Source organism: Denticeps clupeoides, chromosome 5 (genome assembly GCF_900700375.1).
Source record: "Denticeps clupeoides chromosome 5, fDenClu1.1, whole genome shotgun sequence".
Classification (NCBI taxonomy): Eukaryota; Metazoa; Chordata; class Actinopteri; order Clupeiformes; family Denticipitidae; genus Denticeps; species Denticeps clupeoides.
The window spans coordinates 29,742,403-29,769,366 of NC_041711.1; the positions used below are offsets into that span (position 1 = coordinate 29,742,403).

General features: G+C 41.3%; 4 protein-coding genes across 4 annotated transcripts; 3 read left to right on the plus strand and 1 right to left on the minus strand.

Moving 5' to 3' along the window:
• Positions 1-50: 50 nt before the first annotated feature.
• LOC114789710 (semaphorin-4A-like) lies at positions 51-6,609 on the plus strand. The gene is given in 15 exon segments (XM_028979005.1): positions 51-578; positions 2,412-2,572; positions 3,028-3,090; positions 3,172-3,270; positions 3,365-3,458; positions 3,550-3,669; positions 3,751-3,878; positions 3,974-4,155; positions 4,246-4,387; positions 4,512-4,701; positions 4,806-4,921; positions 5,048-5,098; positions 5,100-5,212; positions 5,434-5,519; positions 5,679-6,609. Coding segments are annotated over 15 exon segments (2,256 nt in total). The 5' UTR covers positions 51-511; the 3' UTR covers positions 6,323-6,609.
• An 87-nt stretch (positions 6,610-6,696) lies between these two features.
• nudt17 (nudix (nucleoside diphosphate linked moiety X)-type motif 17) lies at positions 6,697-9,640 on the plus strand. Its single transcript, XM_028979008.1, has 8 exons — positions 6,697-6,946; positions 7,014-7,124; positions 7,201-7,384; positions 8,254-8,279; positions 8,368-8,460; positions 8,550-8,648; positions 8,726-8,862; positions 9,044-9,640. The coding sequence occupies exons 1-8, from the start codon at positions 6,872-6,874 to the stop codon at positions 9,234-9,236; spliced, it is 918 nt and encodes a 305-aa protein (XP_028834841.1). The 5' UTR covers positions 6,697-6,871; the 3' UTR covers positions 9,237-9,640.
• A 1,067-nt stretch (positions 9,641-10,707) lies between these two features.
• On the minus strand, positions 10,708-16,341 carry LOC114790702 (uncharacterized protein PB18E9.04c). The gene is made up of 7 exons (XM_028980991.1): positions 16,171-16,341; positions 15,833-16,002; positions 15,327-15,391; positions 15,059-15,189; positions 14,192-14,964; positions 13,968-14,102; positions 10,708-10,758 (listed from the first exon to the last, which is right to left on the minus strand). Exons 1-7 carry the CDS (start codon positions 16,229-16,231, stop codon positions 10,708-10,710), a joined length of 1,386 nt encoding a protein of 461 aa, XP_028836824.1. The 5' UTR covers positions 16,232-16,341.
• A 1,258-nt stretch (positions 16,342-17,599) lies between these two features.
• mtx1a (metaxin 1a) lies at positions 17,600-25,840 on the plus strand. The gene is given in 9 exon segments (XM_028979221.1): positions 17,600-17,696; positions 20,529-20,598; positions 20,850-20,893; positions 20,895-20,930; positions 21,683-21,775; positions 23,622-23,804; positions 24,086-24,162; positions 24,294-24,451; positions 24,529-25,840. Coding segments are annotated over 9 exon segments (966 nt in total). The 5' UTR covers positions 17,600-17,615; the 3' UTR covers positions 24,753-25,840.
• Positions 25,841-26,964: the final 1,124 nt, after the last annotated feature.

The following is a 26,964-nucleotide window of genomic DNA, read 5'->3' on the forward strand; positions in this document are numbered from 1 at the left end:
AGGCACATTTCACAGACCTCAAGGACACAACACAAAATTACAAAGCAAACATACGATAAATACAAGAAAACAGTGTAAAATTGTACAAAACTGAGGAACAGACGAGTTGAGTTTGGACAATAAAATATTTTTAGCTTTATTAAGGTGTGTAAAAAGATGTTTCTGGTGGCAAAATGTCTGTAGTGGTGAGGGGAAGGGACAATGAACTGAATAGAAGAACATATGATATTACATGATGCTAAAATCCATCAGCCACACAGTAAAACCACACAATGTTTGGTGCATAATCTGATTTAAGTTCATTTTTCACGCCCTCGTGCGCTACTTGCTAACCAATGTGAGAAGCGCCCCAGCCTAGTCTGAGAAGAGAAGAGTGCGCTTTTCCTTCCTGCTTTCTTCAACCTTCCACTCTGAAACCGAAGAACGGGCCGACAGCTCTCTCGCCGATCAGAGCAGCTCCGGATTTTACAAGAACTCTCAGGACATTCTTCAGAATAATATTTCAGAGAGTATGGCCCATTTTCAAGTCAGAAAGCTCTTCCTGCTTGTAGCTTCTTGGAATATCCTAATGCCTCGTGGTGAGTAAAAAAATCTCTTTTGCACCACGATGGCGTACCTCCTTTCTGAGTCAAATCATTTACTGGAAATCGCCACTAAATACATTTAACTAAAATAAGCTGTCTTTTTAATTAATCTTGTAAATGAATCAAATTCAGACAAACGATATGAGATCTTAAAACTGTGCTAAACTGAAATAAAATGAAAGGCTAGATTCCCCAACACATTTACAAAGATCAGACCCAATGTTTTTCACATGGGTTTTGTGGTTCAGCGTACTGTGGCAATGTAATAACGCGACGGGATGCAATATCTAGCAGTTCAAGCACAAACTAACCAATCTAGTCCGAGAGAGAAGAGCAGAGCGGAGCAACTGTGGCAGGAGTGTATGGTCAATGTCAGAAATCAAGCCGGTTGACCCCTGTTCACCGCCATGAAGCTACAGTGCTCCTGATGAATTACATTTTTTTATGTAAATTTGAGATCTGAGAAACTTTGGAACAGACAGTAGGTGTTATTTCTTTACAGAACAAATTGTCTGAAAATATGAGATGGATTGATGCATGCTTCGATAATTCTTGTCCATTTTTGCCACAGTTAGACCAAATACAGAACTGACTGTCATATCTGACTTCTGCTTTTTACTGGATCTTCAAAATGAAAAATACAGAGGAACATGAAAGAAGTAAATGCAAACACTTGACTGTACAACATTTACCAGTCATGTAATTGGTAGTATTATATAAGTATTTTTTTATACTTCCTTAAATTTCCAATAAGTAATAAACATTGTGCATTAAGATACATGCAACATGCAGAAAACATGCAACATGCCTTTAAAACCACTAGTGGATGAACATAGCATAGAAAATTTTAATCTGAAGAATTAAGAAGAATAAAAAAGATTTTTAAAAAAAGTTGAAGATAGAATTCTTTGCAAAAGGAACAGGAAAGTGAAACTGATTAGCCATGAAGTCTAAACTCAAACTAGACGTGCATAGATTTATAATTACACAATCTTTTTGACAGCAGTTACTGGTCTGTGATAGACACTCAAATAACTTTTTGTCTATTATCTGATGAGGTTTACAAGGATGATATGATCCGATTTAATCTGTTTAAACATCTTTGTCATTGTAAGATTGAAAGCTAATGAAAAGTGATAAAAGGAAATAAGTCTGTTCTCATAGAGAGATTCCTATCAGTTATAGAAACTCATTTATTAGATCTATAAAATATGTTTAATCACAAAGAATCATTAATACATTTATCATAAATAAAGCAAATTAGGTGCAATGTTAAAAGTACAGTGATTTCACTGCATTAAATGCATCACTGTAGATCAATATAGGGTTGAACTGTTTTGAAACCAGACTGAAATGGTGAAGGATTTGTAGCCTAGTAAAGACTGTTAGTTTGTAAAAGGCAACTTCATGCCGTTTTTATCTGCCATCCACATCAGGCTACCTCCCTGACCAGAGCCTTTTCATGATTAGCTTCACTAGTTATTTGAGGTTGTCTTCCAGACGCATTTGTTTCTGCTGAAATGACGTTTTAATAATGTGTAGGACACATCTTTTCCACAACCATGGGATGTGACTTCTGACATGGTGCCAGTGCCTTTTCCATCCTTCAGATGACATTGATCTACATGCATTTGGGGGAAATGATATGCAGCTGTCTCAAAGACTAATTTCACTGCATGCAGAGGCGTTGAAAAGCCTGTTGAGGCAGTAGTGGTTAAGGCCGAGAAGTAAAGTTAGTTTCAGATGTGCCTGTTTGGTCATTGGCATGCAGCGTGTCATGTTTAAATGTACTCTGAGCACCTTAAATAAAAGTATCGCCGCTTGCAGTTTCCTCCCTTGCAGATGAAGTCAGCGTAGTCTTCCAGGGCATCGATAATGCCACCACACTTCTGCTGAGTGACGATGGTGCGACTCTTTATGTGGGGGCTCGTGATGAGGTGTTATCCCTGGATGTCAGTCAGCCTGGTGTGATGACTGTTAAACGCAAGGTGGGTTATCCACACATTGCACCACCAGGCAAACGTCTGGACATCTTATCAATTTTGGAATTGTGTTTAGTATTAAAATAATCAAATAAAATAATTTTATGTAGCTGTACAAGGTCTCCACCAGCTATGCTGATCTGCGGTGGACATGATGAGCTATAAACCACTAGCCCGAAAAGCACCCCACAAAATCCCATTGCTTAGAAATCAGCACTGCAGGCATAACCTTTCAGATAAAGAGACCTTATACCATGTGTATCTTAAATCATTTGGCAGGTATGCCATAGTGAGTTTAGTTATACAGATAAGATGAATTTTACTACAGCTTAAATCAAACATCAAAGTGTCAAACATAAAAGTTATTTTGATAAAAAAAATCTTACATCTCATACATTTCTGTTCATTTTATTAGTCCTCTATTCCTGTGTTTTGAACTGACACTGATTATCCCTCTGTAGACAGTTTGGCCACCGGGCCCAGAAAATATAAATCAATGCACCGAACGGGGCAAAAACGAGAAGGTATTTATTACTGGGAGGGAATTCATGTACAAATAATAAAAAAAAAAGGAATGGACCTCAACACCTTGTCTCATTTCCAAGGTGGACTGCCCCAACTACATCCGAGTTCTGCAGTTCCTCAATGGCACACACCTGTATGCCTGTGGATCCCATGCCTTCAAACCTCACAGCAGGCTTTTTGTAAGATTAAAAAAAAGATAAGAGTCTACGCTACTTTCAGACTTCAGATGAGGAAATTTTTTTTGTTTTGTTTGCTTCCCACCTTCACCTTTAGGATAGAGAAACATTGGAATTTCTTGGATCTCCAAAGGAGGTCAGAGGCCATTGTCCATTTAACCCACTGAAAAGAAGTGCAGCCATTACAGTTGGTAAGCAGCCATTATAAGAATACATTCTACTACATGGTAATTCAAACCAATGAAATGCCCCTCATAACCCTCACAACCATATTCTGTGCAGATGGAGAGTTGTACACAGCCACAACATCAGACTATCTGGAGAAAAAGCCAAGCATCTCACGCTATCTTAGCAAAGGACGCAATGACATGACACTTGATTCACACATGAGCGTACTTGAAGGTTTGTGGTGAGACGTGGCCCGCCTGACGCTCCTGACCTGGCCTGTACACCAAGGCGTAATAATGTTCTTCTCCCTTTCAGAACCCACCTTCATCAAGTCGTTTTTTGTTCCCAGTGAACGGAAGGTTTACTTTTTCTTTAGTGAAGTTGGTAAGGAGTACACCTTCACGGAGAAGCTGACGGTGTCGCGTGTGGCCCAGGTCTGCACGGTATGCCGTTCTTTTATTTAAGACCACAGATTTGTCCAAAAGCTTCTTCAGTAGTCCCGCAGTGACTATACCATTCAAAATGTCTCCTGTGCCAGGATGATGTTGGTGGAGAGTACATGCTGCAGAAACGCTGGACCACATTCGCCAAAGCACCGCTGGTCTGTCAGCCCCAACGGCAGCTCCCATTTACTGTCATGCAGGACATTGTGGCCCTGCCTCCACCGGAGAATGAACGAGCAGACAACACTTTGTTCTATGGTGTCTTCTCTTCTCAGTGGTCAGTTTAAAACCCCACATTCTTCAGTAAAAAAAAAACAGCATCTGATCAAGTCTAAATTGCTTTTCTATTTCTTTCTTTCTGCCGTAGGCCTTCAGCAGCAGCGGCGTCTGTTGTGTGTGCTTTTCAGCTTAGTGACGTCAATGCAGTGTTTTCTGGTAACTACAAAACCTATAAAACGGAGACCAATCAATGGCTTCCACAAACAGATAAGGCCCTCAACATAGGCAAGGTAAATACTTTATGATCATTTAATATCAATTAAGAGGAGATGCTTTTCCACACTGAAAGCATTCTGAGAATTTAGAACAGGGGCCACTTGAAGTAGCAGCTAAGGTCCTTTCTCCCTGTTTTAGTGTGGGCTGCTCCATGAAAATGGCAAAAAGTTAGAATATGTGAGGAAGACCTTTCTGACTGACGGCAAAGTGCAGGCCGTGAATCGCAGATTGGCGCTCGTGTCTGCAGATGAGGATTACTGTCGTATCGCCGTCCAGCGAACAAAGGCTGCCAACGGCCGGGCCTACACCGTGCTCTTCCTTCTTACTGGTACGTAACATTTTTTAAAAGAGACTCAGCCGACAAAGCTGATTTCCCTGCCTGACTTGATACTTTGAGTTGTTCCAGTGGTTTTGTTTTACTTTCTTGGCCAGAATCTGGGTTTCTTCACAAAGCCGTACTGCTGGGAACTGGTCACCGCATCATTGACAAAACTCAAGTTTTCACACCACCGCAAGTCATGAAAAGCCTCCTCCTCTCCACTGCTAAGGTATTAACTGGACTAAATGTTTGTCTGCATGTCAAAATAATTCATATTTCATATTCACAATGAAACCAGCATTTATTAGCCAATTTATGAAAATATTCACTCCTTTACTTTCTTTACTCCATGAAGGGAGTGGTTTTTGTAGGCTCCTCTGAAGGTGTTACCCAGGTGCCTGTGTCCCTGTTGCTCCAACTACTCTACCTGCCAGGTGTGCGTTTCGAAACAAGACCCCTTCTGTGCTTGGGACACGTCTCGTGGGATCTGTGCCAGTGTGTCCACGATTGTCTCTGATTCGTGAGCTCCTCTTTCTGTGTTTTGTATAATAGTCATTATAAATGTTTGTATAATGTTCCTGTAATGTGTACCTGGACACTAAAATCTGTGTAATGATTAGTTTAAACATAAGTTATTGTGCCATATTGCTTTCAAGCTCTGTACATTTCATCTGTCCCAGGATCCTTTTAACATAGATTCAATTTACACAATTCAAAGAACATCATAACTGTTGGTTTCAGACGCCAGGACGTAGAGTATGGGAATGTAACAGAGAAGTGTGGAGATTTTCGGGAACCTGTACATCGCTCAAGCAAACCATCTCCTGGTATGCCTGTCTGACATCTCTTCAGTACACAAATACTACAAAAATACTAAAAGCTCCTCAAAATGCCAGTAATAATATAATGGGCATCAGTGGTTAAATGGGAAGGAAAAGTCGCCATAATCACTTTACAAATTAAACTGTTTGTATATCTTTTTTCAGACAAAGTTGTGTATCAGCATCTTAACAGGATGATGATGCTTAAATGTCCTAAAACCTCAGATGAGGACCATGTTAGCTGGAAGTTCTCAAACAACACCCCTCTGCCCCATGGCATCTTCTTCCAGACGTTAGAGGGTTACCTGATCTTCTCTGCCAGCCCGGCAACCATAGGAAGCTACCACTGCATTACTGCCGAAGGCCCAAACCCAGAGCAGATCACCGCAGTTTTCCACGTGCAGCTGGCTGCCTCTCCTCGTATGCTACAGGAGGACTTTAAAACAACGTGGACAACCCTGGGAGGAAAAACATCAGTGGACTCTGGGCTGAACGCAACTTATGAGATCACCGCTGAAAAAGAAATGGAGGAGCAAGCAGCAAAGCACACAGTCAACTCACAGCCCCACGCGAAGGTGGAGGAGCGCTGCAACCATCCTGTGGCACAATCCAAAAATTACTATGGTGAACTAGTGGCAGTTTCATTCCTAATGGTGATCTGTCTAATTCTTTTGGGTGCACTGTACTGGTGGCATCAAAGGAGCATTGGCAAAAGCTTTCCGAAGATAATGTTCAGGAAACAATCGCAGATAGAGGAGACCCTAGAAAAGGACTTATCTATTGGGACCACAGGCCATTCTGCATGCTGAGTCATTATGAATTGCTGAAAAAAATCCAGCCTAGTTGAATGTATTAAATGTGATTGCCAAATGGCTCTTTGATCAGTGCTAAAGGACTATGTTAGATGTAATTTTGATATGCAAAGCAATTTATGGACATCTACATTTCTTTAAATTTAGATTTAAGTGTGTTTTTTCACCAGAAATTATATATATGTACATACATATGCATGCCATTGTATAGGCGTAAGATGTTAATATGGCATTTATTGACTGATGTTAAATAAACGATTATTTTTGTACAAACTACAAGAAAAGCAGGAGTTGATGTCTTTTGTATTATGTTGTGGGCATCGCATCGTGTTTTACCCACGCATTCCGCCAGGTGGCGGTGAAGTGCCAACCAAACACAGCGAGGAGTAGGAACACGTGACCAGGAAGTGACCAGGCGCCTGTCATTTGAAACGTGCTTTCAGTTTCATGTTAAATAATATTTGTGTTCGCCCAAGTTTTACTTCTTTTTAACGAGAACCATCTGCTGGTCTCCAGTTCTGATTCCGTCGTGTTAGAGCCACACCTATGGAGCAGGTTCGCAGGGTTCTGGTGTACCTGTCCAAGGACAAGGCTGCTCCACAGCGTGCGCGGTTCGTACAGGTCGGTGGTGCAACGTGAAACGGGTCGTGCGTGGGGGACATTCTGATGCCCTTCTGTCCCGTGGCAGAGCATCACGGGACACTTCGCGGGGACATCGGGGGACCAGGCCCGTGTGGCCTGCTCGCTGCAGGGCCGCCGCTTCGTCCTCGCCGACGCCGAGCACGGAGTGCTGCTCAAGGTGAGCGCTCGGCTCCCCGCGTCGGGGGGAACCTGTCCGTCCGTCTGAAGGTTCGAGCTCTTCGTTCCTGCTTTAGAGGGCGCCGTTCTGCCCCTTCAAGCACCTGTCTTCCGGCGAGGCGGCTTCGCTCCCGGCGGAGGTGCGGAGCCGCGGCGTGGACGTCGGCGTGGCGGTTCTGTTGCAGTCCTCGGATCAGCGCTTGCTGCTCACCAGACGGGCGGCCAGTCTCAGGATCTTCCCCAACCTCTGGGTCCCACCCGGTACGAGCGCTCATGACTCTTCATACACTGTCTTAAAGGTCCCCTGACATGACCTTTTTTTCTTGCTTTTATATATTTACATTTATAGCATTTGTCTGCGACTTACAATCAGTAGTTACAGGGACAGTCCCCCCCTGGAGACACTCAGGGTTAAGTGTCTTGTTCAGGGACACAATGGTAGTAAGTGGGATTTTCTGGTTCATAGGCGAGTGTGTTACCCACTAGGCTACTACCACCCTTATATATATATTTCAAACCCCACTTGTTACCTGAGTTCCTGAGCATGACTCTTAACCCCCAGTTGCTCCAGGGAAGCTGTCCCTCTAACTCCTGATTATAAGTCACTCTGGAAAAGCGTGTCTGATAAATGCCGCAAGTATGTGTGTGTATCTTTAAATGCTAATGAGGAGGTGAGCCAGCTTTCATGGAAATCACGTCATCAACGCCATTCACCAATGGTTTTCCAGAAAAAACTACAAATGTGCTTATTTTTTTACATCCAATCATCGAGCAACTGCAATGCATGTTTGGAAGCCATGACGGTTGGTGGAGATAATGTTTTAGGGGAGGGGTGGGAAATTCTCAAAGCATGAGAAAGGGGAGGTAACCTTTCCCCTTATGACGACATAAGGGGACAAATTCTAGACCTAAACATCCTTAGAATGTGTTCGCGCTCTGAACGGCGAAGCAGAATGGCGAAAGCACGCTTTACACGTGTCACCATTTCTAGCCAATTCTGGACCATAGGCAGGCAAGGGGAACATGTATTAATGTTAAAAAAATCTCACAGAGTGAAATTTTCATAATAGGGGACCTTTAAATGTTTACATGGAGCAACTAAGCAATCCTTTTTATTTCTGTTTTTGCAGGAGGCCATGTTGAAGCGGATGAACGGGTGTGGCATGTTCTATTGCTATTATGCATGGTACTGATTTTGGTTCATGTCCACATTTGGTGAAGCTTGTAATGTCTTGTAATGTCAGTTGCTGGATGCTGGACTGAGGGAGTTGAGGGAGGAGACAGGACTTAATCTGAATCCCAAAGAGTTCACATCGGAGCTGCTGGGGCTGTGGGAGGTAGCTTGAAAAGGATTCCAGTGCTGTAATGAAACGCCATGGAGGCTGCAGCATTCTGTCACATATTCTCCCCTGCCTCTTGCCTCCAGTCTGCATATCCACCCATGCTGTCAAGAGAGCTTCCCCAGAGACACCACATTGTAACTTACATGCTTCTGCAAAGCTCTCTGTCTCACCTGCAGCTTCAGGTACAATTTGCTCTTTACAGAAAAAAATAGTTTGCATTTCATAAAGCGATTGCTTCATCATTCCTTTTTAACCCCAGGCATCTCTGAATCCCGAACCTGCTGAAGTGAGTGCCTGCCTCTGGGTGGACGCAGAGCTGGTCAGAGCCATTGTATCCGCTGTAGATGGAGAAGAGCAACCTGAACTGTTGTCTGCTAACCTGCCGGAAACAGTGAGGTAAAAGAAGCCTGTTTGCATTCTCTCCATTAGTTATTATGCAGTTAGCGTAACAGGGATGCACTTGGCTGGTAGAGGTAATTAAAAGGATGTAGTCAGTATTGTTACGTTTCTCTATTTATCACAAAACTGTAAAATATCTGTGAAGGTGTTGTCTTGTGTGTTTGTTTGGGCTCCACAGCATGCTTGAGGTGTCTCCAGGGGGTCAAATGACCACGTCACCCTTGCCCGTCAGCGTTCTCTGCAACCGAGCCCCAGCTGATGGAGAAGATGTGGAGCGTGTCAGCACTGGCACCAAATACGCTTTAGAGTTGTGGCTGAAAGTGTGGGAACTGCAGACAACGAACAATCCATCAAGTAAATCTATACAATGAATGATTTACATATGTTTGATAGTTGTCACATGCACACTTGTAATATACTATATAATACTGTGTGGCCACCAGAGGGCGACGTTGTATTATTCCAGTTTGAGATTTTTAGATTATAAAGAAAAGCTTTGCACAAGTTTATTAATTGAAATTCATGTAACAAGAATGTCCATTCAGGTTTTGTATAAGTGGAGTAAAAATGGCTTGTAAACTCGTAGTGTTATTCGGTATTTCCAGTGGTTCTGTTGAATTAAAAAGGTTTGAAACAAGGTTGAATTCTTAGTAATAGTTTTTTTTAAATAATGGAAATGCAAAAAATGGAAGGAAGCAATGATTTGTATTAAGTGAATAATTAAAGATTGTTTTAATATATATGATTGTTAAAGATTAAAAGTCTATGAAAATGGCATTGACATTACAGTACAATAAGACGCCTTCATGAGATTATAAAATAATGTGGCTGAATTTCTTACCATTTGTAACATCATGCGTAATGAAGCAAATTATCCAGGTCGTTTGCAAACCCCACAGTTAAAGTTGTTTTTCTTTCTTAAGCCTAAAACATGCTCAGTGTAGAACAAAAGAATGTTTGTCAGATAAGTTTTTGTTAATGGCTATTTCATGTTTTAACATTTATCAGATGCAGCCCCACCTTTGGCACAAAAGCCTCCACCCTTTATGAATGGTTTCTATTTGATGTGGGGAAAAGTACGGCATGCATTCCAAACAGAAAAGTTATTTCATTTATATATCTTTTAGATAATGTTCAGGTGTATTTCATCCTTACTCTGAATGAATAGAAATGGATCTTCACCTTTTTCTAAATTAGTACTGCTACAGAGTAAATGTAGGATCTATTAGCTGATTATGGAAACCATAAGAACTGTTCACCATCTCTGATTGCTCTTTTTCATGACCTCCAAAGTTGACGGCCATCTGATAAATAGTGTATATCCAGCATGTTTTCAATGTACATCAGTTAATGGGGTTTAACCCTGACCCTATACCCGCCTTCCAAATAATCAGAAATCCCAGCCATGATCTCAAATACTCAATTAAAATATGTGTAACTCTGCTTTCTACTGCTCTCCTGACCCCTGGAGAGCTTGACAAATACAACTAGTCAAGGGTCCAAAATTCAGCCACTCTGTTAGACAGTTTGAGAAGAAAGTACATTTATTTACAAAGTGGAAGAAAATAACCATGTCCTATTCAATAACTTACAGCAGAACAATGAAAAGAAATGAAGAAATAAGAAATGTTCTTTTTCTGTGATTCCTCTGTGAGTCGGTGGTTTCCTTTGATGCATTTCATCAGTCTTCTTTTAGCTAAATCAGTTAAGACTGCTGAATGATAGAGGAACACCATCAGAATTTCATTCATTATATTCCTGAGTTGAACTCTAGCGATTTGAAAAAAAATGGATATTTTTTTGTACATTTGACACAAACCAGAATCAGAGATGGTGTCAGCATCACTCGTTCACCACATACATTCCTGTTCTGCCTTTCTTGGGTGAGTCCTCCTGTGAAAGGATAAAGAATGAATTAATAATAGTTTTTGATGAAAATTATACAACACGCTGCTGCCAGTTTTCATACAGGCAAATACTATTGATGATTGTGACAATGGCTTATTTCTTTCCTAATACATTTTAATAGCAACATTTCTGTGTATGCGTAGCCACGTTATTTACACTACTCATGAAAAGTTAGGGATATTTGACTAAAATGCACTTGTTCAATGCACAAGTTCAAGTTGAGCTTATTGTCATTTCAGCTACATACAGGTTAGACAGTCCATAGTGATATGAAACATCATGAAATCAAGACAACACCTAACATTTGATCAACAGTACCTTGCCCTTGCAAGGCTTCAAACCGGGACAGTGTGTGGTGCAACATGGCGTTGGTGGATGGAGCGAGACATGATGTCCCAGATATGCTCAGTTGGATTCAGGTCTGAGGAATGGCCGGGCAAGTCCATAGCATCAATGCCTTTGTCTTGCAGGAACTGCTGACACATTCCAGCCACATGAGATCTAGCATTGTCTTGCATTAGGTGGAATCCAGGGCCAACCGCACCAGCATATGATCTTACAAGGGGTCTGAGGATCTCATCTCGGTACCCAATGGTAGTCAGGCTACCTCTGGCGAGCACATGGAGGGCTGTGCTATGCCACCCCACACCATTACTGACCCACTGCCAAACCGCTCATGCTGGAGGATGTTGCAGGCAGCAGAACGTTCTCCATGGCGTCTCCAGACTCTGTCACATCTGTTACATGTGCTCAGTGTGAACCGGCTTTCATCTGTGAGGAACACAGGGTTCCAGTGGTGAATTTGCCAATCTTCTAATGTTCTCTGGCAAACGCCAAACGTGCTGCATGGTGTTGGGCTGTAAGCACAACCCCCAACTGAGGACGCTCAGGCCCTCATGGAGTCTGTTTCTGACCATTTGCGCTGACACATGCACATTTATGGCCTGCTGGAGGTCATTTTGCAGGGCTCTGACAGTGTTCCTCCTTCCACAAAGGTGGAGGTAGTGGTCCTGCTGCTGGGTAGTGCCCTCTTATGGTCTCCTCCACGTCCCCTGATGTACTGGCCTGTCTCCTCATAGTGCCTCCATGCTTTGGACACTACAATTGTGTGGGTTGTAGATGCCATCTCATGCTACCACTCGAGTGAAAGCACCACCAGCATTCAAAAGTGGCTAAAGCATCAGCCAGAAAGCATAGGAACTGAGAAGTGGTCTGTGGTACCACTGCCGAACCATGCCTTACATTGTTACATTGTGTTGTTTAAGTGTCCCCTTTATTTTTTCGAGCAGTGTACAAACTGTTGCAATTCATACACCGTTCACCTGATATATTTAATTTCAAATCCATTGTGGTGGTGTGTAGAGCCACAAAGATTAGAATTGTGTTGATGTCACAATCCTTTGTCTGAACCTGAACCCCAGGGACACCATTTGTCTCTTGTGATTCTATCAGTGGTGGCTATTTCACTCGCTCATTGATGTCTTCACATTTACTGATCATTTGTTGCATGTGAGAGTGTTGGCAAACTATTGAGGAGACCCATCGCAACTCATCAGTCAGCAATGAACCTGGCAGAGGAACTGGGTACACAAGCGTGCCAAGCGAAGTGCATACCTAATAAAATGGCCACTTCAGACACAGGTGAGGAGAACCGAACAACCGTTTGTTATGTTATGGCAATAGAGGCACAACGAACTATGTACATTTACAAATGCTGTGGTTCTATAGGCCGCTTTCCTTGCCCCGCCCCTCTCCTCCTCATTAGCATTTAAAGCTACAGATACCTCATTTTGGGACTGGCTGAAAGTGGCTGTAATTCTGCACCAAGGCTTTGGAAAGAGACCACTAAGACCAGTATAAAAGCAAAATAAATTTTCATATGAGGGGACATTTAACAAATGCTTGGATGATGATGATGGGACGACGTTGATCATTAACTTTTGTTAAAACAGCAAACTTGCATGGTTTCAAAGCATTAATGTTTTTTAAAAGTTGAATCACTAAATTTGTTTTAAAATTTCTTCAAACAGCAGTAAGTCCAACATGGGCCTGTAGACAGTAAATGCACACTCTGGATAATTTAAAGTTGCTGTTTAGGCTAAAATCTAATTCTATGACTTATAAAAGCAGATGCCTCTAATCTAAGGCATTTCATCTTAAACCAGGGGGTGTGTAGGTAAAAGTACACTGTGAGATAAAAAAAAACAACAAAAAACACAAATTGCTCCTAGCAATGAGCCTTGTGGATACTGATTTATTCTGGACTATAAAACAGATACTGTAGTTTTGAGTTTCCCCTTTCTCTGATTCATCTATTTGTATTTAAACATGGACAGTGCTTTCTAAATGCAGATAAGGCTGGTGCACTGCAGGTCTAGAAATAGGACAGAAGTAAAAGAGGCAGGATGGTGCCTCTTTGGAAGGTTTGTGTTTCCCACGCTTCAGGTTTCCATGTCAAAGCAGGAAGGGGACAAAGGGATGCCTATGAAAGCAGAGGGAATTGGGAATGCCTAGTAACCATAGCCAATTTTCCCTGGCTGGATGTTTCGTTTGTTGCAGGAGTTTTGAACTGAGACACATAGAGAATGTACATGATCAAAAAAATCGGTTTTTGCTAAACATATATTTTAGTATAATATAATACAACATAATAAACTTTCATTGAGAATCTTGTATGCCCTTACATGTTGTTTTATCTTTAATTATACATTTTCAAGTAAAATATTGCTGCTTAAATGATTGGCTGTTGTTTCTCATCACTAAACAACGGTTGCATTTATGAAAAACATTGCTATGACTGCATATTTACTGTTTAACCATCCGTCTGGTACATTGGCCTGGTTTACCTACGACACACCTGAGAGGATTATGGTAGGTGGTCTGTAGGTGCCTCAATGTGGAGGGGGGTTGACAAAGGCGACCCCCCGTGAACTGCAGCCAGTCATGTTCCAAATGCCTGGTCAGAGAGTGCTCAGAAAGGCATGACTCGGACACTGGGCTTCTCTTTTTACATGGCGCCAGCTGACCTGCGATGTGAAGTTGCCCAGGGTCTGGCAGTCCAATGCACGTAAAATGGAGGAAAGTATCCAGTTTGGGGAGGGCCGGTCTATCAAAAAGGCTCCTTATTCTCCATAAACCGTTTTACCCTGCCCATTTTAACTGTGCATGCAAAGAGAAAGCAGGGATTTACTTACAGAGTACGTGCCATTGGGTAAATTGATGGTGGACTGTGTCGAATACAGCGGAATGTCTGGGTTGTAGTAACCTTGCCGATATGGGTTGGGATCAGACGCATTCACAAGGCCTCCTCTGCAACACCAGAACACCAGCTACAGATCAGGGCAAAATGGAAGCAGAAATGTTACAAAGAGATTGCAAACTGACGTAAAATGCTGCAGAGAGTGTCAGAGAGTCTCACCAAGATAAGGATGATGATCAGGATGATCAAAAGGATGAATAAGATTATGGCAGCCAGGACCAGAAGGGCAATGCCCCACCCTGGCACCCCAGCTGAACTGGCCGTTGTGGCGCTAGGGCTGTGCGCGTGGTGCGGTACGTCAGAGTGTTCAGACATCTCTGTCAGCACCGGGTGAGCGGACTTGCTGGTAGATATGCTATTCGTGCTCGCACCGGTATGTGTGGTTCTTGCGCCTGAAGACCCTGGCCACGGCGTGTTGTTACTGTCACCTGTTGAACTATGAACTGTGTTCCTGCTTGACTCAGTGCTGACACTGGTTCCAGCCAGGGCAGTCATGGGGGCAGGCGTACTCTGTGTGGAGGAAGTAGGGTGTTGAGTTTGACCGGTTGGCAGCGTGCTCGTCGTGACAGATGAAGTCCAGCTCGTCATCGGTGTCTCTGGAGAAGCGCTCTCAGGATGGTCAGTGGGATGGATTTTTTCCTCTGAAGGGGTGCTGCTAATCTCTCTGTGATTGTTTGCAGAAGAATGTGGCAGAGTGCTGGTAGAGGTGATCGGAGATTCAGGAGAGGCGTCAGTGGAGTGTGAGGTTGTGGTAGGACTACTGTGTTGTGTGGTTGAGACAGCATCCAAACTGACAGGAGGTGTGGATGAGTAGCGGGTGGTGTGCTCCAGCATGGTGCCCGTCCCTGTCGTGGCAGAATCACTGGTAAAAGGCTTTTTTGTCGGCTCAGAGGTATTTTTCACAGGAAGATCAGGTAGCGGAGCACTTTGGGCTTGTAACAGAGAAAATATCACAACACTGTGTTATTTTAGGCAATCATTGTTTTTTTCTGAATACTGCCATATATCATAAAAGATTTAAAGTACCTAATATATCATTCTTGTCTATGTCAAGGACAGAAGAATTTGAAAAATCCTTAAAGATATTTCCCACCAAAGGTGCATCCAGGTCATTGTTTTGAAACAGTATTGTAGAGTTGGCAATCACAGATCCATTACTGATAAAAAAACAAACACATAATTCATGGCATAAGCGATTCATTTCAACTAAAAGTATTTTTATGGTCTTACAACTGTAAAGTGAAACATGCAGCAATTGAAATGTTATTATTTTATGAATAAATAATTTTCCCACCTGAAACCCATGTTTCTTGTTTCTAAGTAAATAGCATCAGATGATGTAATATATACATTTCTAATCTGCAAAGAAAAAAAAAAGTTTTGTGGAAATTAGCAATAACACTCATGATAAAGTCTATTTTATTCATCTGCAGTTCACCTGATCGAAATCGAATTAAAGTATTTAATACAACTTTGTACTTCTTGTTGATGTACATGTACATGTATGTTACAAATAGGTGTAGTTTATCAAAATAAATAAAAACTATGACTGCTATTGTATGCCCATAATAACACTATACACAAAGTAATGTTTAATGGTGGCACTCATGACACAATTTGCTAATCGAATGGGGTATCTGAATATGAATTCTGCAAATACTACTTGCATTTACTAATTGACTTGCAAAAATACAGAAGTTTCAGATTGGTTACATATAAGAATTAAAGAAGTCAGATGAAAACAAAATACGATCCGATCTGAGAAAGATCTGATAACAAATGGGCAATGGAATGTCTTACCAAGGTTTCAACCTCATTTCTGAGTCGTTTATAGTCCTCTGAGTTATGATCCTGCAGAGAGTCATTGTAAATCCGGTTGGTAATTTTGATAGTTAAGTAATAAGCAGAGAGGGGTGGAGAGGTTGTGATGATAGCATTGGATTCAAGTCCAACATCTGCATATCCAGCAACTGGGGAAATATATTTTTTCATGACATAAGATTTCAGTTCTTCTAAAAAGGGATCACCAAATACAATGAATATAGTTAAGTGATATTTATAATACAGCATCTGCTTATATAACAATGGTTATGAATTTATAAATGTTAAAAAAACATACTGATTAATAGTTATCTTACCTGCGAGAGTTAAAATTAGAAAAAAAAGACTAATCCCAAATTTGGAAGCGTCTTGTGTCATAATGTAGTCTATTATTCCCTCAGCACTGGTCACGGCTTAAATGATGAATAGGATCAGTGTCTTGTGGCTGAGGTGATGGGAGGATTTGAGGAATGTGTCTGGCACCTTGGAAGGACCGGACCTTTTATTGTCCCTGCGGCTAAGCTGCAGGTGCAGCAGGTGGGGCGGGATTTCAAATGCATCTCATTTATGATTTGTATGTTTTTATGTAGTTGTAAATGCAGCATACCCCTCATTCTTATTTAGTGTAATTTTAGGCAGCAAACATTTTGAACATTGAACCACAACTTCCCAATGTTAAATCAATGTAGCCCTACCAAAAAAAGTACATATGTATACTGTATACAGTATAAATCTAGCATATTTCACCAGAAAAATTCCAAATCAATTCAAAATCAGAAATAGTTGTTAAAAGCTTACATTTTAAGATAAAGGGAGTGAATTACTCTGGTGCAATAGCACCCTCTAGCGAGTAAATGTGCTCTTGCTGCGTGTTTCATTAGAACGTGGCTAAACGTTGATATACTCAGTTCTAGAGATAAAGTGGCACAAAATTCTCATTCTGAGCCATGAGTTTATCTTTAAGGTTTAGTATTTACACTTATAAATTAAATGCAACCAGTAATTCAATGATACAAAACTAACCCCTTAACTACATCCCTACACACCGATTAACTGAATTGAAGATCAGTGAAAAGTCCCATTATATATTTGTGAAAGCAAATGTGACTACAGAGGACACCAGTAACTGCAAAAAGCACTTTCATGTTTTATGGAACCTCTGATTAGGCTCCTCTCACGAGGGGATGAGTCTGAATACAGGAGGAAATTGACAATTGGGCAATGGAAAGGGCCTGGAGTCGACAACCCCCATAACTCTGTATGAACACTCTAGAGTGTGCTGCTGCTGCTGAAAAGGTGATCAGATGTAATCTTCCCTTTGCTCCATGAAATCTAAACCTCCAGGATCCTGACCCCTCTGGATAGATGCTGCGATCCAGCATGTTTTTATGTTGTAGCACCAAATCAAGTTCCTTGTTGTCAGCAAAGTATGCTCGTTTAATGTCCTATTTGGTCCCATTCCCAAGAATATCCGACTAGTCGCATTTTACAGCATCCCCATCCCCAGCCTGCACCCTCCAAACATATATCTTCTTTTTCGTTTAATTTAGACTCTGTGCATTACCAAGTACATTTTTAAATATACTCATTTAACGAATTCTGGCAATACAACCAGGTACCTGGCGATTAGACCAAGCAAACGAAAAAATATCCGAAATTTAACATGTTTTGACAGGTTTCTTAACGTATTTTAACCGTCTTTTGAACACCACCGCGTCATGGACGCCGACTCCTACGTCACTTCCGACCAGGTCAGGTCAGCATGGCGCCCGCCTTTGACTTGTTTTGCTGGAAGGGAAATTGGGGTTTGCCCTCGGTTGACGCCGATTGTCTCGTCGTGTTGGTAAGAGCTAATGACGAGTCCGAGTTCGAGTTCAGGGGTAATCATCCGATGCCTCCCCAATTCTCAGTCGACGCGCCGGATGTGTGTTTACCTTCTGTTAGCCTTTTAGCATCCAACGAGCCGTAGACTGTAATGCAGCCGAGCTCGAATGTCAGAGGCAGGATGTGAGTCCTGCGCTTCTAACCTTTTTTTTTTTTTTTTTTACTTTGCTTTAGAATAAATGAAGTATATGTGAATGAATGTGGAGTCGTTGTCTTTGACATGCTTTCCCGTTGCCTCTTCAAAAAAATTTATTGGCTCGTTACTTTACTTTACTCATCGCAGAATATCCATATTACAGTGAAACAGTATTTCGGGCTCAATTAAACCAAGCTACATTTCATAACTTTGAGGAGTGTATCGTGAAAAAAAGTACTGCGTAAAATGATTGCCCGTGCCTTTAATGCAGCGTTGCACCCAACACCTGGCTGGTAAACGTTTTTATGAGATTTTGTTCTAGTAACTCAATTCGTACAGGAAATACCTGTCTGGATTACTGTTGCTGTTCTACTGTAGCTATGTCAGCCACGACTTGTCTCGCTGTCGAGGTTGTGAGACCAGCATTTCTCTGTTCTTTCCCCCCCCCACATTTCCACAAAGCACGCAGTCTTTTATAACTAATGAGATGTAATACATATGGAAATAAGTTAACTCAAATGTCAAAACGAATTGTCCTAAATATGCATTCATGCATGCGAACATGTCAGTTCGTGTGTGCATTATGCAGAAACATTAATTAAACCAGAGTTAATTATTTAATAACATTACTGAGTTCAGGCTTTAACCAGCAGATGGTGCTGTTCGGCCAGACCCAGTGACGCACAGTCGCCATAGTGTTACAGGGACGCACTGAAATAACGATTCGTTGCCATTAACACTATTGCTTTTCCTTTTTTATAATTAGACACCTTGGTAATGTGCCAATTGTAAATTGGCACGTGATGGTTCTTGGTGTATGAAATGGGAACATATGCTTAAATTTTTTATCTATTTTTTAATGGCATCACAACATATCCTGAGGGTACACACAAAAAGGTGGCCAAATCTGATGTCCTGTTCTTCTCATTGAAATGGTTTAGCAGTTCGAAAGCATGTGTACTTTGGAACATCTCTGAAGTGAGAGAGCTTCTTTTATGTCTGTGGTTGGGGAAAGGCTTGTCTAAAGCTCCTGAGCTGGAGGGCTACCTCTTCTCTCTGGTTTCCAAAGCCACAAGCTGACTACTGAGCACGAAGGCATTTGGAGACACATAATTATGCTCTTGGCTTGACCGTTTGGAAATTTCATTCAGAATTTTTGGGAGATGTATTTGTCTGTAGTTTGTGTATATTAGAGAAGTCACTCTTTCCCTTTTGGTGAACTGTTTCCACCACAGTGTACCTTCCATGTTTTTTCCTCTAGTGAGGTCATTCTCCACAGGCGTTTTGGAGATGTCCAACCGTCCCTTATTGAGGCTGTATGTCTGACTCCCTTACACTAGCCCCAAAAACTTAATTAACTTGGTTGAGAGAAATGTTGTTTACCCCCCCCCCCCCCCCCCCCCCCCCCAAATGTCTGCACAACTTTGTGGTATGCATTTAAATGTAGCACATGGTATTAATACCAGCTGTGTTGTGCTCAGCACAGTTCTTCAGACTTTGGTATACCAGGACCATATCAGAAACATTTCAACACCTTCTTTAGCTGTTATTTGTGCCAGACCGGGACTCTCCGTGATTGTTTTATTACATGAAACCATTTAGCCATTACTTGTTAATGTTGTGTTTTTTTTTTATTTTTTTTATTTTTTTTATTTTATAAATAGTCATGTTAAAAATTTCACTTTGTGAAACATTAATACTTTGTTTAATACATAGCCTGCCTATGATCCTGCAGTGGCTAGAAATGGCGATATGTATTAAGAGTGCTTTGGCCTTTCGGAGAGCGGCAGCTCAGACGGCCGGATCTGGAATTTGTTCCATTATGTCGTCATAAGAGGAAAGGTCACCGCTCCTTTCTCATGCTTTTTCCACCCAGAGAATTTCCCACCCCTCTCACCCCTAAAACATTATCTCCACTGACTGTCATGGCTTCCAAATGTGTGAAGCATTGCATTTGCTCAGAGATTATATTTGAAAATCAGCACAAATTATTGTTTTTAAAAATATATTCCATCATGCGAGACTCTGACGAACTACTGGGTTAATTTTATTTTTTCTGGAAAAAGTCGTTGACACGACTTCCTGTCTGTGCCAAACATTGTGTTTGGTGAATGGTGTTGATGACGTAATTTTCGTGAATGCCCGCTCACTTTTATATAGGCCACTCTCCTCATCCCTGCCTGAAATTGAAAGGGGTCATTTCAATGTTCTCAATGTTTTTCATCAGTGGCTCTTCTGTACGCAGAGGTCTTTTCCACGTAGCAGGATGGATACACATTTTCCTCATTTCAGAAAGTTTTTACATGCTGAAGAAGCAGAGGAAACCATGATGGCCTGTCATAATCTCCTTCAATTTTTCTGTTTGTGTTATGTGAATTTATCTTTTTCAGAAAGCTAAGCCATGGGTGGAAAGCTATCTTTGCTGGTTTTGTCTCCCAACCTGTTTTATCAGAAGTCACTGTCTGGTATCTAAAAAGTGACAGAATTGTTGATCTCCTGGCACCACTTGCTCTGATGGTTTGGTCTTGGAATGTGTATCTTGAACACGGGTACCCTGATCTAAGTAACTTAGATTGTTGCTTGTTCATGGAATTGCTTCTGCTCCTGAGGCCACATGCAACCAACTTAATTTGAATTGCGGATCTTTTCTTCTAGGCATATGCACGATTTGCAGGAGCACCGGTGAAGATACACAAGATTGCCAATCCCTGGCGAAGTCCTACAGGTTAGATACTTTCATAGTGTGCAATCACTTGAAAGTGCAGCAGTCTAATGACGCTTGGCTTGTCATACCTACATAGACCAGATATGCAGATTAGTGGGTCACAATGACATGATACAGATATATGTAACTTTTCATATTCGGCATCTGATAAACGGATACATATAGAAGTCATGTTTCCAAACGCAGTTACCACACAGTCAAGCAGTGAGATTTAATATGTTGAGGATGACTGTCTTCTGTACTTCCAACAGGATCTCTCCCAGCTCTGAAGACCAGTGAAGACGGCAGCTTTTCTCAGCCCTAGTAAAATCATTATCCAGCTCCGGAAACAGGTCACTGCTGCCTACTGGCTGACCCTTTCCTTTCTTTCATGTTGTTTTTACCCCTTCTGTCCATCTGAAAAGTAAACATGTATAGATTATGTTTGTGTGTCATGTCATTTTAACTATATATATTTTTGCTGACACTGTTCAGACACAGATAGCTGCATCCATTGCTCATCAGGTATGAGGACTGACCGCAGTTTTTAAAGTGGCAGAACACGGTGCATGAAACATCAAGGGTTTGGAAAGCATTTAGGAGTGGCTTCCAAACTGCTGTCCAAAACCTGTATCGGTGTGGGTTGGGTGGCTGAGGCCTTTGCCAAAACACACAGCTCCACCAGCCCAGCAGATATCTTTTATTACTGCCTCACTCTTGCCATGTAGTTAAGTAATGGCATTCAGTTCACGCCAAGCAACTACTGTCTTCAGCTGCCGTTACAGCTGCAAAGATTCATTCCTTGGTGCTTACATGAACTTAACACATTGAGGTGAACTTAAATATTATTTTATGATCTTATCTGTCTTGACCTTTACAATTTCTGTTTAGTCTGAGTACTGTTATGTTTTGTATATAATCACTTTATGTGGAGTCTCTTCATAAATTCAGTCATAAGTTGCTGGAATAGATTTCAGATGTTGTTCTGGGAACATATGGAACATTATCATTAATTAGCAGAAACAAAAGGTTTATTCGAATGTCATTCATGCAGGGTAGGAACCGATCTGTTACCATGACACTAATGGCCAGCTTTCTCTTGCAGAAATACAATGCTGATTATGACCTGTCAGCCAAAGAGGGTGCAGACACTCTGGCCTTCATTTCTCTGCTGGAGGAGAAGCTCATGCCAGCGCTGGTGAGAACTGTTATAGGAAAGCATACCTTTTTCCTTTGAAGGTGCGAAATGTGTCCTCTGCTTTTAACCCATCACCCTTGGTGAGCAGTGGGCAGCCCATGGAACGGCAAAGTACATTTGTATACTTGCAACATTTGCAATAATGTGGTCTGTAGCAGTCGCTAAAAGGATTTCACTGCATATCATACCGTGCATGGCTATGTATGTGACAAATTGAATTTGAATTTGACCTTGGCAGTTTGGGATTTGAACCAGGTCCACTTCCTTAACCGCTAGGTCACCACTGTTTAATAAACATTCACAGCACAGTAATTGTTCTTTACAGGCTCTACAGATAGAAATAAGTAGTGAAAGTGAAGTGATTGTCATTGTGAAGCACTGCAGCACAGCACACGGTGCACACAACGAAATGTGTCCTCTGCTTTTAACCAATCACCCTTGACAGGCACCCGGGGAGCAGTGTGTGGGGATGGGGCTTTGTTCAGTGGCACCTCAATGGCACCTTGCCAGACCGGGATTCAAACCAGCAACATTATGTTACGGGGCCGTTTCCTTAACCGCTGGGCCACCACCGCCCCTTAAAATTAGAAAAGGACTGCTTGACTATGAATGTGCAAACAAGTCACCAGTAAAGCAGGGTAACTGTTTAAACCCAAAGCTGAAATGTGATGAGTCAAGTCATTGGCATCTCTCTCTTTTTTCCATCTCATAAAAGTCAGTCACATCTATCCATTCCCCTCTTCATTTGAATGTGCATCACTCCTGTTCTGAAAAAGCCTCATGTCCCACAGCTACAGACATTTGCCCAATCGTATCTTTTAGATCTTTTTAGTTCATGTTATGCAAATTGCCAGTATTGTAAAACCACATTATTAATATATCAGTTGTAACATTTTCAGCAATTATCAAATTATTATTTTAATTAAGTCATGTTTTTGTATAATTCCCTGGTGCTACAGAGTGATATAAATGTGTGTGTGGTTCATTTACACCTTAATTTGATTTCCCTTGTGTTCTCATTCTATATTACAACCCACCTTTTGGTAGATGCTGAACACATTTTAGCAATTATCCCAGGCATTTTAACAGCCAGTTTAAGAAAGTATCTTTTGGTTTGTGCCAAAAAGCTTGTACTACCAGTGGAAACTGCTTGCTCCAATAAAAAAAAACACACACAAAAGGAAGCAACATAAGGTGGTGTTTTACTGGTGTTAATCATCAGACTGACTTTCCCATTCAAATTACGTTACAGTAACCATTTAACTGTGGTCAGCAACTCAGATGATGTAGAAATATCTTTACTGTTATAGTTGGCATACTTCGTGCATATCACTTTGGGTAATTTTTCATTCAGCCACAGCTGCTCTACATGAAAATATTTTTTTCTATGGAAACATGATTTATAAATCTCACCCAGAGCAACTTCAACTCACTAGTTCAGTCCTGGACTGGACTGTCTACCTCAGAGGCACAGTGTTACCCCATGAATCTGTACCTACAATGCTACCTTCACCCCATTACCAATCTAATTAAACTTTAATGCTGCATTACTTGTGTTTGCTTACTTTTGGAATTAATTAACAAAGTTACTTCTGGCATCCCTTTTTTTATTACATGTTTAAGGAAGTAGTAGGCATGTATGTGTTAGTTCAGTGAAACACTAGTGAATTAGTGTGAAAGCATTGAATCCCCAGGCATAGGTAGTGCCAAATGCACGGTCTGTACCCAAATCCTCTTACTGTAGTCAAGGTGGCTTTAGTATTAATACTTTGTATTAATATTTTAACAAGTGCAGTCTGTTTTGCAGTTGCTTTGCTGATCATCTAGTGTCTTCTCTACGTCCCAGATCTATGCTCTATGGATTGACCCAAAGAACTACGCTGAGGTCACCCGGAAATGGCATGGCGAGAACATTCCCTTCCCCCTGAACTTCTTCCTTCCCAGTCGCATGCAGGGTCAACAGCTGGAACGGCTGAGACTCATCAGCGGCAAACATGGTTTGGAGGCAAGCGAGGAGGTGGAGAAGGAGGTGAGTTGGACAGGATGGGCAGCAGAACATAATTCTACTGCAGTAGAATTCTGTACACTACTGGAAAAAGAGGGAAAGCTGGGTTGTCACATACTTGAAGGGTTGAGGGAAACCCATCTTGATGGACTGGATCCTTGTGGTGCCATGTGGATTATCCTCACGCTGTGTTTGACGTACTCCAGGAAAAGGGTGGGACCTCATGGAAAGGAAAGATGGGGGGGGAAGTATCATGTGTGGGGGAAAAATACATTGAAATCTGTGTGGTTTTATTGTCTCTCCAGCTCAACCGGGATGCTCTGGAGTGTATGAATCTTCTCTCACAGCGCCTTGGCTCAAACAAATTCTTCTTTGGAGATTCGTAAGTTGTTTTTTTTTTTTTTTTTTTTTTTTTGTATTAAAAAAATAAATAAAAAAATTATATATGTACATAGTTACAGTTGTGAGTTAATTGAACATTTGTCACCTAATCATATAGTTCTGTGATTCCAGGCCCTCTTCTTTAGATGCTTATGTATTTGGCCACTTGGCTCTTATTTTGAAGATGAAGTTGCCCAACAGCAGACTCCAGCAGCACCTGAAACCCCTGGAAAACTTAACTAAGTTCTGTTCCAACATCCTGTCACTCTATTTCCCTGATGACTGCAATGGTGAGTTGTTTCATGCTGTGGTCAAACACTGTGAATTTTGTTGTTAATCATTTATGATTTTTATGAATTTATTGCAGAGGGCATTGGGCGGAAGGTGTCCAGTCAGCCAGAGAGTGGTGACGTTGATAACGAGCCCCATAAGCGGTGGAAGCAGCTGGTGTCTGTGCTGGTGGCGTTGGGGGCAATGATGAGCTATGCCCTCCTAACTGGCATTGTCTCCATCGAGCATGTCCAGCAGACAGAGGAGATGCGGGGTCAGCAGAGACTCATGGCACCCTCTCACGAAGATGAGGAGGACTGAGAAACTAATGTCTGCCCATCTTGTTACGGGATTATAATTTTGGGCACAATTTCATCCAGTTGCTATAAATTCACCAAAATTATTGAAACATCTTATACAGATATGTTTTTTTTTTCTGTAAACTGCTAAATCCTGTATGCTTCTACACGTCTGCTCCTGTTACCTCACTTCTTACTGATAGTTATCAGACAAGTTGTTTCATGGTGAAAGTGTTGTACATGTCAAGGTTAATTCAGAATTGCTGGAGAGAAGACGTAGGTGGTGTCAGTTTTATTGCCTGTTGGAATTTTTTTCTGTGTGCACCCTTTAATGTACTCCCTGCTTTGGACCCATTCAAAACTGCTACTGTTTCTTGACCGATCACGTGGAAAGTTAAAGCTGTTGAACTTTTAAATTCCACCATTTATGCACAAGGCTAAGTACACTAGCAAAGTCCTTTTTATCTTTTAAGATTTTTATTCCCTGTTATGGATGGCCTTGCAGCATGAAAAGTTCATTTGCATATTTCATTTTTTTTTTCTGTGCAGGGCCATGATTGCCATTTGCAGCTAGTGGATGTTTTTCTTTAGCATTAGAGTTACCTATAGTGTGGGGAAAATTTCCTGACATTAAATACTATAAATATTTTGTTCTAGAATAGGTCCTGCACGTTTTTTGGTACCAGCTATTGATTTTACTCCAAGTGTCATTGTCCCGTGGGCATTAAATGAAGTTGAAATATGAGGTTTGGGACTGTTAATCACTTTTATGTTGTTGTTTTTTTTTAACCCTCCCCTGTTCTTTTTCACATATTGGTGCTCCTTTCCGAATGTAATTTGAAAATATTCAGTTGATCTGTCTCTTGTAAAATGCGTATGATGTTGTGTCTCATTGCTGTGCATAATGACTGAATTCTCCTTATTGTGAATTTTTTTGGACCACATCAGCACTAGTACATTTTTTGGTCAACTAGACATTTTTAGATTAGAAGCATTGATCTGTGCATTTATAGAGGCATTATTACCCTCTTCCTTTGTACATAGAGAATAGAATGTGCATTTATAATATTTTATATGTTTATGAATGAATAAATTGGATCGGTGATGCTGTGTATGTCTGTATTTAACTACACACAGCAGTAATTATTGAGGACAATTGCATGCTTGAGGGCCACAGGTTAATGGAAATGTTAAAAATGACAGCCTGAGAGACGGATGTTCATTTTTCTGCTTGAGGAAAGGCAGAAGCCATCCTCACTGTTTTCTGGTCGTCTCCTTGAGCTGATAGCATGTTTCACTTGGACCCGCACCCTGGAGACACACAGCTGTGCATTACCCCACCAGTGAGGAATTCCGCTCTGGCCCTTGTTCAGTCAGGTTTTTCTTTTGTTTAGTGTGGTGTGTGACACTCTGTTCCTGTGCATTTTCTCCTCCACTGGAAACTTTGAGAAAACCCCACTGGATTTGGAGCAGTCACTACAGTCCAACGCGCCCCTTCCATATACCCCCACTCCCATTAAAGGAAATCCCTGTGCTTTCAATGATGCCCCCAGAGGCCTCAGTTTAATGACCTTGAAGAAATGATCTGGGAAAGAATTCCTGTTCAAAAACAGAAAAAAAGAACTCTGTTTTTCCATACAGTGAATCACAGGACCAGAACTCTTCTTGTAAGTGAATATTAGCAGAATCAGATGATTTAGTTGGATAAACTCATGACTCACGGCATTACATGCCAAAACCTTTTTACATTTGAATCTTGGTTTCCACAGAAAGAAATGAAAACTCGTAACATTCGTGCAAAAACACACAGCTTTACGCTTTCGTTGCAGCGTGTGGAGGATGAATACTAACTCATTTTTAAATATGTCCTGCTCTCAGGGTCCAATAAAAATGAAGTATGAGAAAAATATTCCCTCATCACCTGCTGTTAAAAGCAGTTGCCATGGTGACGCAACAGTAATAAAAAATAAACAGTAGGTGCTGAAGGATGTGGAGGAGAGCGGAGAATTTGGCCGTGACATCTGAATTTCTTTTTGTGCTTTTTGCCCTGAATAAAAGATCTGATTTTTTAGATCTGATGTTTTAATTTTTTTTCTCATCTGATTTTTATACATCTAATAGAAAAAACTTTTTTTTTTTTTCCTTATCGTTCAGATTATTCCCTGGTTCCATCAATGATATTAATTTGCTCCTGAATTGTTACTTTGTAACTTTATGTGGTAACGACGAGGTCA